At 37.0% G+C, this 13,988-nt stretch overlaps 1 protein-coding gene across 2 annotated transcripts in view; it reads right to left on the bottom strand.

Moving 5' to 3' along the window:
• The window catches only part of LOC148849532 (uncharacterized), a 40,067-nt gene that overhangs the window by 25,343 nt on the left and 736 nt on the right, over positions 1–13,988 (bottom strand). For both annotated transcript variants that reach the window (XM_088950791.1, XM_088950793.1), the window contains exons 2-4: positions 10,474–11,659; positions 8,839–9,057; positions 8,529–8,755 (exon numbers count right to left, since the gene is read on the bottom strand). In XM_088950791.1, coding sequence (XP_088806917.1) covers positions 8,529–8,755; positions 8,839–9,057; positions 10,474–11,659 — 1,632 coding nt within the window. The remainder of the gene's footprint in view (positions 1–8,528; positions 8,756–8,838; positions 9,058–10,473; positions 11,660–13,988) is intronic.

Here is a 13,988-nt window from a genome sequence, read left to right as displayed (position 1 = left end):
ACTATCAGAGCTGATTAGAAAGTGGATAAGAAGCATTTGGGGATCCAGGGGCCTAAGCTGATCATATGCTCCATCATGGGGAGCCTCAAGAGGGATTTCGACCATTTGGAGAAATGAGGAAATGAAATGTGTGGAGGAATTGATTGGTAGATACTCAGTCTCCTTAAAAATTAGAAGATCCTCAAATGGGTGTGAATGGGTGGTAACAAATGTATATGGTCCTAACTCCTATAAAGACAGGGAGGCCTTTTGGGAGGAGTTAAGTGCTATTAGAGGAATTTGGGAGGGACCATGGTATGTGGGAGGTGACTTCAATGTTATCAGATTTTTGGGAGAAACAAACAAGCCGAACCAAGGAATCACTACCAGCATGAGGAAGTTTAATAATTTGATTGATTCCCTTGAATTGAGTGAACCTTTGATGTTAAGGGTGGACTATACATGGTCAAATTTTCAATCCCCCCCAATCTGTTCCAAACTGAATAGATTTCTCATTACTCCCGGCAGGGAAGAATTGTGGGGATTAATAATAATAAAAGGGCTACCTAGGGTTACCTCAGATCATTGCCCCATCTCCATTGAGAAGGAAATTCCGGGGGGAGGCCCGACTCCATTCAGATTCGAAAACATGTGGTTTGAGGATCACTCATTTAAAACCAGGTTGAAGGATTGGTGACAAGAACTCAGACCTTTGGGGGTATGAAAATGTTAGGCTTTGCATGGAAATTAAAGAGGATAAAAAGGAAAATAAAAGAGTGGAACAAAGGGCATTTTGGGAGGGTAGAGGAATTAAAAGATAATATAGTGAGAAAGATCTAGGAGCTAGACAAGAAAGAGGCAATAAGAAGGTTATCAGAAAAAGAGAGAGAGGATTGATGGAAAATCAAGCAATAATTGGAAGAGATTTTAAGGAAGGAGGAAATATGTTGGAGACAGAAGTCATGACGTCAATGGATTGTTGAAGGAGATGGTAATACTAAGTTTTTCCATGCAATTGCAAACAGAAGGAGAAAGAAAATTTTAATTTTTAGTGTGGAGGAGGGGGGTCAAGAAGTTAGAGAGAGTCAAGAGATCACACGAATCTTTGTCAACCATTTCAAGGAAATCTTCACAAGCTCAAGCGCAGTGACAACAAGGCTACCAGAAATGGAAGGGGATAGGCTCTCAAATGAGCAGTCTCAGGTGTTGGAGAGGAACTTCACTTTGGAAGAAATTAAAAATGCAATTTTGTCCATGGAAAGATCAAAAGTCCCCCGGGCCGGATGGATTTTCAATGACCTTTTATCAAGAATGTTGGGACTGGTTGAAAACTGATATTCTAGAAGTGCTCGATGAATTCTTTCACATAAGAGGTGCCTCGAGGGGTAAATGCCACTTTTATCACTTTAATCCCGAAGAAGAGGGAGGCCAAAACCCCTAAAGATTATAGACCAATTAGTCTTGTTGGAAGTGTATATAAAATTATTGCAAAGGTTCTTTCAGAAATGATCAAAAAAGTACTACCATCGATCATTTCACCATTCCAAGGTGCTTTTGTGGAAGGTAGGCAGATTGTGGATCAAATTTTAGTAGCCAAAGAGTATGTTGCAGAAAAAAGAAAGGGTAGAGGAAAAGGGTTGGTGTGTAAGGTGGATCTAGAGAAAGCATATGATATGGTTAATTGGGAAGTGCTACTTCAAATTATAGAAAGGTTGGGTTTTGGAACCAAATGGAGATCTTGGATTAGAGGATGTTTAAGTTCGGTTCATTATTCAATTCTTATTAATGGAGTAGCAAAGGATTTCTTCCCAACTAAGAGAGGAATTAGGCAAGGAGACCCTTTATCCCCTTTTCTTTTCACTTTAGCGGCTGAGGTGTTAAGCAGAATGGTGGCGAAAGCCGATTTCCAAGGTTTGTTTAGAGGGTGGAGAATAGGTAGAAATCAAGTGGTTGTTACCCACCTTCAATTTGCAGATGACACAATTTTCTTTTGTGAGGGAAGTACTGAGGAAGAAGTGGTTTACCTAAAGCTGCTATTGGAAAACTTTGTGGGGGTGACAGATTTAAGGATAAATTGGACCAAAACAAGCATTGTAGGGATCAATCTGGAAGAAGGGAAACTTAACAGATTTGCAGAGATTTTGGAGTGTGAGATTAGAAGTTGGCCAATTAGCTACTTGGGGTTACCTTTAGGTGGGAACCCTAGGTCAGAAGGTTTTTGGATGCATGTCATTGAAAGATTTTGCTAGGAAGCTAGCTCTGTGGATAAGGAATTATATCTCTTTAGGTGGAAGGATAACACTGATTAGAGCCTCATTGGCAAACCACCCTATTTACTTCCTCTCAACCTTTATAGTACCCTGTAGAGTAGCAAAGAGGTTAGAAAAATACATGAGAGATTTCCTTTGGGACCTAGAGGAGGAGAGGAAGACTCACCTGATTAATTGGGATCAAGTTAGAAAGCCCAAGGATAAAGGGGGTTTGGGAATAAGAAATATTTCACTTAGGAATTCAGCTCTATTAGGAAAATGGTTGTGGAGATTCCCGTTTGAGAGAGAAAGGTTGTGGCACAAGTTGCCTCTCATGGTTTGGTTGGAAATGGTTGGAGTGCAAAAGTTGCCTCTCATGTTTCCTCATCTTCTCCTTGGAAAGCAATTTATGAAATTTACCCAACATTCCTTAATTCCATTTGATCTGATGTGAGGCCAGGGTAATAAAGTTTGTTTCTGGGAAGACCTTTGGGTGGGAGATAGTCCACTTAAAGATCTCTTCCCTGACCTATACACTTTGTCAAACTTCAAAGGGGAAATGGTAAACATTTAGGATGATCCTGGCCCAAATGGGGTCAATTGGAATCTGGGATTTAGAAGGGGCCTCAGGGAAAATGAATGTGCCTCTTTAGTTCAATTGTTGGACCTATTAGGACAAGTTCATTTGGACCCATCCTTGGAAGATTCCAGAATATGGAAAGGTTCCTTAGATGGTCTCTTCTCTTGTTCCTCATTTTTTAGTGTTCTTGCCACACCTAACAACCTGGATGGGGACTTCCCTGTAAAAGAAATTTGGAGTAAGCCTATCCCCCCAAAAATTCAAGCCTTCTGTTGGGAAATTTTCCTTGGCAAGGTTAATACTTGTGATATGCAAAAGAAAAGAAGGCCTTTTGCTTGCCTTTCTCCTCACATGTGCTCCCTTTGTAAGGAAAGTGGTGAGACCTTGACACATCTATTATTATCTTGTTCCTTTGTGCATCACAATTGGGAATTCTTTTGCTTTCTCTTTGGCTACAGATGGGTTTCCCCGCAAAATGTGGCGGGACTTTTCAACCAAGATTTTTTGAGGCAACCAAAGAAAAGAGGGAAGGTTATGTGGAAAAAGCTACAAAGGCAGCTATTTGTTGGGTGATTTGGGAAGAAAGGAATAACAAAATATTCCTGGACAAGAGTAGAACAATTGGGGGGGGGGGGGGGGGGGGGGGGGGGGTAATTGACACAATTAAAGTTAAAGTAACTCATTGGGTAAGATCTTTGCATAGTTTTCAAGAGTTCTCAGTCATGGCCATTATAAGATCCTGGATAGAAGTAGCACAATCTTCAAGAGTAAAAGAGAGAGTAAGGATGGAATGGAAACCCCCAGATGGTAACAGAATCAAACTGAATTTTGATGGAAGTTCTTTTGGAAATCTGAGACTGTCAAGTATTGGAGGATTGATCAGAAATTTTGATAGGAGAATATTAGCATTATTCTTTGGACCTATTGGCATGGTAAACTCTCTAAAAGCTGAGTTAATGGCAATGCTACAAGGATTGAAGATAGCTAAGCAACTAGGAATGAGGCATATTGAGGTTGAAGGGAACTCCAAGGTGATCATCTCTTGGGCTAAAAACAATAGAACCACTCCGTGGACTTTCAAACAGGTGACAAGGGAAGTGGAAAAGGTCGCAAGGGAGGTAGAGGCTGAATTTAAATGGGTTAAAAAGAGTGCAAATGGGCTAGCTGATTATCTTGCTAAACAAGGGGCTTTGAAAAAACAATTGTTTTGGGCTGCAATGTAAAGAGGGACAGAAACATGTAATAGTGTGGGAGATCGATTCCCATACACAAAGTTGTAAAATTTTAAATCTAATATCAAATAAAATTCTTCTTTGCTGATAAAAAAAAAAAGGCTAGCCTAAAGAAGACAAAGGCATAACCTTCTATTTGCTTTGCAATTTAGATTTGCAATCTTGTTGTCAACCATTCAATGATTCAATCTGATTAAAATCATTCCTATAACCCCATATTGCTTTCTCATTATTTTTTGTATATCATTTTTCCTTAATAATCAATACTATTCATGACTATAAATAAACAAAGAATTCACCTTTCCTTCACGCTTCCTCATCAATGTTGATGTGATTCTTGAGGCTGAGTCATACATGGTTTTCTAGATCTAGCCTCTAAGAAAATTGGATATGTGCCACATTTTCAAACTGCAAGTAGCAAATAGAAACCTAAAGCTTATTAGGCACTTGTGTCTTCCAATGTTCTAGCAGATATCATTGCACAAGGGGTTGGTAGCAGTCTTTAGGAAGTAATAGGGGAGTTCACTGTTATACTCAGAAGAATAACACGGTAGCAGGAAGCAGAATATCAGCACCTCTATTACTTCCTAAAAGATTGCTACCAACTCCGTGTGCAAGGCTATCTGCTAGAACATTGGAAGACTTGGTATTGAGTTGAACCTTGAACTGGCTATTTGTCTTGAAATATCAGTACGATATGTCCTATACAGGGTGTATCATATTGGTATCGACCATAACCGGCATAAGATAAGCAACTGGGGGTGTACCTTGACAGTCATGCATATCGAGCTAATACGGGTGTGCACCGGTCCGTATCGCATTGTATCGGCCAATATGCACCAATACGCTGTACCTTCCTACTAGAAAGTGAGAATGGAGCGATTCAAACCTAGGTCGCCTAGTGTGATGCGTGCCTAAGTTTCAAATCGACCCTTGAACCACTACACCAACTTGCTTCTTATCTTAATAAGTGAAATAAAAATAACTATTATTAAATACAGTATCTAGATGCAATCCAAATAATAATAGATATTTATGTTTAACAATTCCAACTAAAAATTAAAAAGAATAATATTCAAAATTAATATTTTATAAACTAATGGAATAAATAATCTATCAAATCCACATTAAAATCAAAAGATAATTTTAATCTCAAGAAATTTGTACAAATAAAATATTAATAATAGAATAATTATTTTAGTACTTAGAATTAATATTTATTTAATTATTAATTAATATTTTAATTTACATTACATTAATAACAACATATTAACTATTTACAAAAAAAAAATGTTTAGAAAATATTTGAGAATATAATATTAAAAAGAATCTATCAAATCTGCTAATCAACATGTAAAACAAAAATTGGTTTTTAATTTTAGAAAAATTATAGAAACAAAAATATTAATAATGAAATAATTATTTTAGTAATTACAAATTTTCTTATGACATGTATCTTAGAAATTTTAACAGAATTGATATATTTTAAATTGAGATTATATATTTTTATAAATTATTAACTAATATCTTAATTTACATTTGAGAATTTAATATTTTATTAATTTTTTTGTTAATATAAAAAATAAAAATAATAAAATAGAAAATAATTGATATAATAATTAAAATATAATATGTGAATATGTTATGTGTCTTGTACTCTTTTTTTTTTAGAAGAGGTAAAGAATTTCATTAAAAAGAGAACAAAACACCCTGTAGAGGATATAACAAGGGAACATACAAGAAACTAAGCCACTATCCCTTCAGCATTAACAAAAAAATGTACAAAATCAAAGAACTATGGTTCGAACTGTTTAAGTTGATCTGAGCTGAAGACCGGGAGAATAATTTGCCCAAAACATTACTCCATACATCCTCTAGCTAGCTACTTTTGTTGTGAAATATTCTAGAGTTCCTTAAATACCATATCAACCACCACATAATTCCTGGAATCATTTGCCAAAGTCTTCCCTCTTTTGCTCAAACCTTGAATATACCACCCCTTACAGAAACTTTCCACCGAGTCCAGACAATATCCCTTAAAGGCAATTCAAACCTTGAATGTGTCTTGGACTCTTGATTGATGCATTATCAATAAAATTGTATGATATCTATGCATCCTGCTATATTCATTATAATATATCTTTTCATATACACCATTAAAATATACATTTCCTATGCATATTTACATTATTTGTGGATATTTTAAGTTAAATTTAGTGTTATTCATGTATTTATGGAATTTGTATGTGCTTCCCTAGTGTTTCCATATTTTTTGTCCATATCCATGTGTTTCCAAAGCGTATTTGTATCCACATCCATAATCCATATCTGAGTTGTCCAATACAATACCAATACCGATACTTTATTGATGGGGTTAGCCTTACTATTTACATATTGACAAAGCATTTGCAGCTGATCAAAACAAACATATGGAAAATGCCAAGGACCCATCATAAAATTCCTTATCTACCTAATAACAAGTGTCTCTCCACTACTAGATATACGAATAGCCTGGGTAGTATCCCATCTCCATTAACAAGTTCAAAACCATAGTTTTCAAGTATACTTGTCAAGGCGACGCCTAGGCGACAAGGTGCCCTTGGAGGCTCGCCTTGCCCAGCCGCCTAGCAGTTTTGTGCATTGGGTTATAAAATACTTTTAGATTTTTAATTTTTTGACGCTATAATTATAAAATAGACATTATTAAACTAGAATGTTCATTTTATGTGTTTATATACTAATTTCTTTTTATTATTTTCTTATTTTGTTAGGGTTTAACCAATGCAAACATTGTTAACTACTATATTGAACCCATGGTTCACAGTATCGATGCCCCTCTGTAAAGCTAGGAGACTGGGGATCGCCTTGTTGCCTAGTCACCTAGGTATAGGTGAGTTTTTTAAAATAATATATATATATATCCTAGGGCAGTTCCCTAGGATTCATAGTAATAAGCAGTAATCTTTAACTACTAATTACTATAATCCTAATGAAATAAGTATAAACCCCACATCAAAAGTTAGAAAATAACATATTTATGAGAAGAAAGATAAGAAAAGAAAACATACAAAACATAAGGGCTGCATTGTTTTGGTCCTAGGAAGAAGATTAGAAGAAGTCTTATTGATTGTTCTTGTGTGTCAATTTGATAAAATCTTCAAGTTTTTTTGTCAATTGAACCCAAACAAATAAGAAAATAATAAAAAGAAATTAATATAAGAATAAATAATATTAATACTATAAACCCACAATACGAATAATTTAGTCTAATAAAATCTATTGTATTACTATTAATAAAATAAAATAAAAATATAAAAATATTATGTGGTGTCTTACATATAAATATCTAGGCATTTGGGCAAGGCGACCCACCAAGAGCACTTTATCGCATAGGTGTCACTTAGATGCCCACCTAAGCTTCGCCTTGATAACTATGATCAAAACATCAAAAGGTAAAATTTGTATATCTAACAATGTTAAAATTGAAAAGAAAAAAATTCAAAATTGGGCAAGTGATAGAGATCAATCAGCACCCTTGTTGTAGGAGGAAGAATACCTTACAATAAGACCTCATATGGCATGATGATGATGATGATGATACTTGGAATTTGGAAAGAAATTGACACCATGGTAGAATGGGAACCTCCTTCAAAGAGTGTCATTAAGCTGAACTTTGATGAGAGTAGTCAGGGTAATCCAGAACCTTTGGGTATAGGAGGGGTCCTAAGAAATAAGGAATTAAGGATAGCCACATTATTTCCTTATATTCAGGACCAGTGGGAGTTGGTGACTCCACGAGAGCAGAGATACTAGCTACGGTACAAGGGATTCAGATTGCAAACCAGATTGAGGTGGTGCATCTTTTAGTTGAAGGTGAATCACAGGTGGTGGTGGGATGGCTCCTGAACCCGGATTCTGCCATTTGGAGTTATAGAGACCTCCTTAAAAAAGTGAATTGGCTGACTAGCAACATGACCGTCAGTGGGAGTGGATGACTCCACAAGAGCAGAGATACTAGCTACTGTACAAGGGATTCAGATTGCAAACCAGACTGGGGTGGAGCATCTTTTAGTGGAAGGTGAATCACAGGTGGTGGTGGGATGGCTCCTGAACCCGGATTCTGCCATTTGGAGTTATAGAGACCTCCTTAAAAAAGTGAATTGGCTGACTAGCAACATGACCGTTAGTGTACAAAGGGTGAGCAGATCGCCAAATGCTATGAATGATTCATTAGCCAAACAAGGGGTTTCTCGGGACTGCCTTTTTTGGACTACCTTGTAACTTATTCAAACTGTTTTTAAGAATCTTCTTTTGGCTTTTCTGAAGAGGTCGCACCCCGTGCCTCTTCTTGGGTCACTTGTATCTCCTATGTTCTGTGATTAATAAATTTCTTCATTTATCAAAAAAAAAAAAAGCAAGACAATATGGTATTTCTCTATCAAGAAAATAGATAAGATAATGAGTAAAACATGAAGGGCGGAGACATGCCTTTTTATTTGCTTCTGTTGCCTCTTGGAATTTTGAGTTTAATAAACTCTGTTCCTCTTTACTGAGTTGGTTCACAAGGTGCTTCTCCAATTCTGGCACTCTTGGCTTTTGCCGATTGGGCTGCACCATGTCATCAGCTTGAGGAGGGACAGGAACTCGCACTGCTGGCCTGACACTAACTGTAGGCCTGGTTGCCTGTGGACCAGGCATCCCTTGTTGCTGAAAACCTAATCATCAAAAGTAAAGGATAAAAATGCAGAAATAATGGGAAAACAATGATAGAGGAATTGAAAACAACATGAAAGAATACCAGCAGTAGTTCCCCAAGCAGCAGGTCCAAATGCCACAGGTGGTTGACCAGTGATGGACAAGAGTTTTTCATCAAACATGATATTGCTTGGAACCGCCGCTGGCAGAGGGCGCCCTTCCCTGTAACGCTCCATCAAGTAGAGTGCAGTGCAAAACTCTTTCAAAGATAGCATGCTATCATTATCCTGATCTGACAAGTCCCACACTTGCTTTAAGACCTCTGGGAAGTGAACACACATTAACATGAGCACATTGTTATCATGGAACATAGTAACAGCCTTTTCACATTTCATGGCTACAAGATATCAAGGAAATATGGAACTGCTAATGAAGTTCAAAATACATAAAGCTGCATAAGAAAATATCCATGAAAAAAATACATGAAGTGCATCATATTGTGAGCACAAGACCATATGGGCATGTAATTGGATTTTTTTTATCATTAACAGAGCAGAATTTTATTAATAAGAATTAGAAAATGTGAGTACAACAAAGTGGGAATCCCATATGGGGAGGCTGGCCTCAGCTAACCTCCATATAAGTAACAACATCAATTCCTAGCCAACTTGGTCCCAATACAACTGATCCCTTGATACCCCTTGCTTTGCTAATTAACATGCCAATCCATTATCAGCCCTAGGAACCCATTCTATTTTTTTCTCGCAGCTCCTTCATAACTCTTTGTAGCTCTCTGATGTCTACTTTTTCTCAACTACCTTCTCTTCATTCTTTAACCACCTAGTAACTATTTTTGAATCACCTTGAACTTTAATTTCTTTCAGATTCCTTTCTTTTGCTCTCCTTAACACTGTAAGGAGGGCCAAGTTGGATGATAATGAATTTTGATCCAAACAAAAAACATTACATGCAAGAATCATTACCATCATCATCTAAGCCCTATCCTAACTGTATGGGGTTAGCTACATGCAAGAAGCACGGGAAAGGGAAAGAAAAGAAACAGAGACATATAGCAGAACCATAAGTTTAGGTCATGCTCATCTATTATCTGATGGTAGAGCAAATTATGCTTGCATATGACAATTTATTGTGGTCCAGAAATCAAAAATAACAGGTGGGGGAGGGGGGGCAAAATTGCATATAGCATTAGTGCACGACTCATTCTACAAAAGACATTAACAGGAAAAACTATGGAATTAGTAGATACAATGAAGAAGAGAAGGATTAATAGTGCATACTTACAAGAAACTAAATTGGATATGGCACTAAACCAAACAGAATTCATGTAACAGACCCCGTATAGTTGGGATAAGTATTACCCAGACTCGGATGTGATCTGTTTAATGCATTGGGGCCACAAGGTCCCAGAAGGTTGGAGAACCAAATGAATACCTAGATCCACTCTTGTGCATGTGATGTGAGTTGTAAAAGGTATACCACATAAAGCATAAAATTGCATGGTTGAATCTCATAAAGGAATTCTACCCCAGTTCTAAAACACATGGTGCCGGACTTTGATTTCAAGCACATGAAGTGCAGGAAACAAATCAATATCATGTTTATCATGTTTATCATGCATATATTGTCTCAGAAGAAAGGAACCAATAATCATCTAAGATCATTAAAAATATAAAAGCATAAAACACAAACATGAAGCTAAAAACAAAAGAATATATACCCCTTGGTAATCTCCAGCTCAAAAACAGGTTGCGTGCCTGCTCTCCAGTGATTTTTCCATCTCTATCTGTGTCTACCTCCACAAACACTTTCATATATTTTTGAATATCAGATTGAGACATCTTTGGCCATGGAGGCTGGGACTGGTTGGGAACAGAGTTCCCAGAATTAACTGAAATGCCAGATGAAACAAATGCAGAACTCTGTGCAACCTTCTGATTTTGTTTGCCGAGTGACTGGGCTCGATGAAGCTGAGAGCCTGCAGGTTGAATTGTGAATGAACTCTGCAAAGACTCAAGTGGACCCTTCGTAACTGATGGCTGGGGGCCTGTAGACACAGGAACTATGGCAGATGACAAAGGTACACTGCTGGCAGAAAATGTAGGCAAGGAAGAATCTTTCTTCTGTTGAGATGGAGTTGCCGAAAAAACATCTCCTCCAAAACCTGAATCAGAAGCAAAGCCATTTCCAGAAACTACCATTGCATTAGAATCCTTAGCCGCAGTTTGGATTGATGTTAAGACCTGATCTTGTAGTTTTGCTGCAACTGAAGCCGTCAATCCAGAGGTTGCTTGTGGTGTAGGTGATATGGAAGAGGGTAACCCTGATGGTGCCAATCCATATCCACCCTGGCTTGTAGAGGGAGTAACCCCCCTACTCGGGACTTGTGAGGTTGCTGCAATTGGAACTCCACCCATCCTCCCACTAAGCCAATCAGGTGTGACATTTGAGTTTGCAAGACGTGGACCAGCCAGAGTTCCTGCACCCTGGTACCCTTGACCTTGAACAGTGACACCAGATGAAGGAAGCGAAGCAGAAGCAGCAGGCATGGCTTGTCGTGGCCTCATGAATTGATTGTCCTGATGAGGGAAAAACTGCTGGTTCATACTTGCATTTGGAAGAACTTGAGGGCCTCTGAAGGCAACGTTTTGAGATGCAGTAGGTACAGCTGCACCAATCTGAGGAGAATGCACTGCTGGTGTAGTACCCAACTGGGATGCAGGTGCAGCTGCAAGATTTATCTGGGGTGCTGGGATCTTAGCTGCAGCTGGACCATACAATGCAGCTTTTACAATATCTGGAGTTAGTTCTCTCTTACTTTGTGCCACAGTGACCAATTTGAGAGCATTATAGAATTCTGCCCTACCAAGAAAACCAGTCCGATTCTGATCTGCATGCATCCATATCTGCAGAAACAAGAATGGATTAGAGACTCGATTTAGTATGAAATATTAATCTTAGAAGAGTTACACTGCAAACAAAATATAAAATCACAAGTTTCCATTACACCAGTAACCATATCAAGCGTAAAAGGCATATAAAGAACATCTTGAACAAAAGAAACCAAATATTTAGGCATCAGTTTAATATAAACAAGTTCTAATGTTTCTTTTTATGTGCAAGAGATTGGTAAGGGTTGCCAAATATTATTGGTAATCCACTTTCACTGAGATCATGCAAGCTAGTGCAGCTACCACCTTCATTAAAATAAATACACAAGAGTGGCCAAGCCTGAGAGGGAAAAGGAATTAAGAAGCTGATTAAAAAGTAGAATTAAGTAATAGGTAGAAATACATAATGCTGTGTTTGGTTTCACAGAAAATTGAGAGAAAGTTCTTAAATAAACAAATTTGTGAAAAACTTTCCCTCAACCTACAAGAAAGAATCTGTTTCGAGTCCACCATTTGAGTTAAATGTTACCTTAGAGCACCTTATTCCACAAACCTAATCACATAGATGCCGTTCAACAACGCCCAACAGTCCCAAGGTATAGTCCAACTTTCTGATTTCAGCTCAACTATAATTGCTTATTTGGGCCATTTTGTGATCATAAGCTACATTTGCTTTGCAATCTTCCCTTCAGGCTCCATTTGTTTTAATGTAAGAGGGATGGAAAGCTTTTTAGGCATAAATATTTCAGCTGGTATTGTCAAACCATTTATAGTAAAAACTTTGGAAAACTTCCAATAAAAAGATGTAGAAATAATATCTGCAATGTTTCAGTTTGGAAAACTTTCCATCCCTATTAAACTGAAGCAATTGGAGCTTTATTTATCTTTTTCCATCCTTTAAGCATAAATTATTATGAATATGAGTATAATGATTCTTATTATAACCTGTTGATGATGCTCTAAGGTTAAGTCAATAACAAATCTTAACAGTTACAACTCTTTTTTTTATAATTAATGGTTACAACTCTAAAACAAGGTGTATTAATGTAGGAGACCTCCAATAAGATATCAACAATGCAGCACTTCAACTTTCCAAGATTTTTGTTAATTTCTTTATTTTTTATGCAATCCTATACTAATTATGTATTTAATAGTAATTTACCTGATGTAGAAAGGGATATGCTATGGATTAGCAATGGTGGACTAAAGAAATAGAAAAAATGGCCAGTTATAGATTTGCGGCTTTCAGAGCTAATAGAAGGTTAGACAGATACTTAACAGGCAAGGGGGAAGATGGAAGGATTATCACTTAAATTAGGTCTGAGCAAAAAGCAATCCATAGGAAGAGATGGATGAGTTTATGGGCTACTACAGGTCTCTTACACTGAGAGAGCTGCAGCAAGATGTTTGCAGAAACTTGGAAAAGAAGCCACAAAATTAAAAAAATAAAAAAAAAGAATATAAGATCATAAGATCTTAGGAAATGGAAACAAGTAGCAGAAAAAAGAAAAGCAAAAGAGATGGTCACAATAACTCAGTAATCCTTCTTTATACCAAAAAAAAAAAAGAAAAAGAAAAAGAAAAAACAAATTTATGACTCATTACATTAGCTCAAAAAAATTTAACTGAGGAGTTGATGGTCACATCCCACTTTTCGCAAAAGATGCAGACCCTATTCATTAGTCAATAAGATAGGTGCTTTAAGAAAAAGAGTGCCCTATATATCATTATAAATAGGGATTTCTATATCCTTACAAAACCATCTTGTAAGTGTGCGGTGTAATTTTGAATGAGAGAAACTGTCTTTCTTTTTAATGTCATCTTAGACGTATTGGAGACTGGATGGTGATACTGTACAATCTCTTCTGTAAACAGGGTGCTGCTGAATTCTGAATTTGATATGAGGCCACAATGTTTTTGCCTATGTATACTCGAGACATCAGAAACAAAATGTGGTGACAAGTAGTTGACTACCTAGCGTTGCATCAAATAGTGACAAAACTGTCCACTATAAGTAACAGACAGTCATTTCGGACTTCCAATATATCCCAGGTAACTCGTTCCAAAATCCAATCGGACATGAACTTAAAACAGTGTTAAGGTTACAAATGGCAACAACTAGAGTTCTTTTTTCCATATTTCACAGTTCTGTTCTTACAGTAATATGTATTCAAAATGCCACTATCAGCCAAATTCGAAAGTTTTAGAAACTTACACCGGTCATCCAAGTGGCCCAAATCTATTATGAATTATCTTTCCGTTTGTTTGTTCGTTTGTTTATTATGGAGGTGAAGGGATTTTTATGAACTAAGAAGCTATTCGCTGACACTTAGAAAATAACCAG

This window comes from Nelumbo lutea, chromosome 6 (assembly GCF_056320005.1).
Source record: "Nelumbo lutea isolate HS-2025 chromosome 6, American lotus-T2T, whole genome shotgun sequence".
Classification (NCBI taxonomy): domain Eukaryota; kingdom Viridiplantae; phylum Streptophyta; class Magnoliopsida; order Proteales; family Nelumbonaceae; genus Nelumbo; species Nelumbo lutea.
Note: the sequence above shows the minus strand (reverse complement) of the source record. Positions and strands in the feature narration are given on the sequence as shown.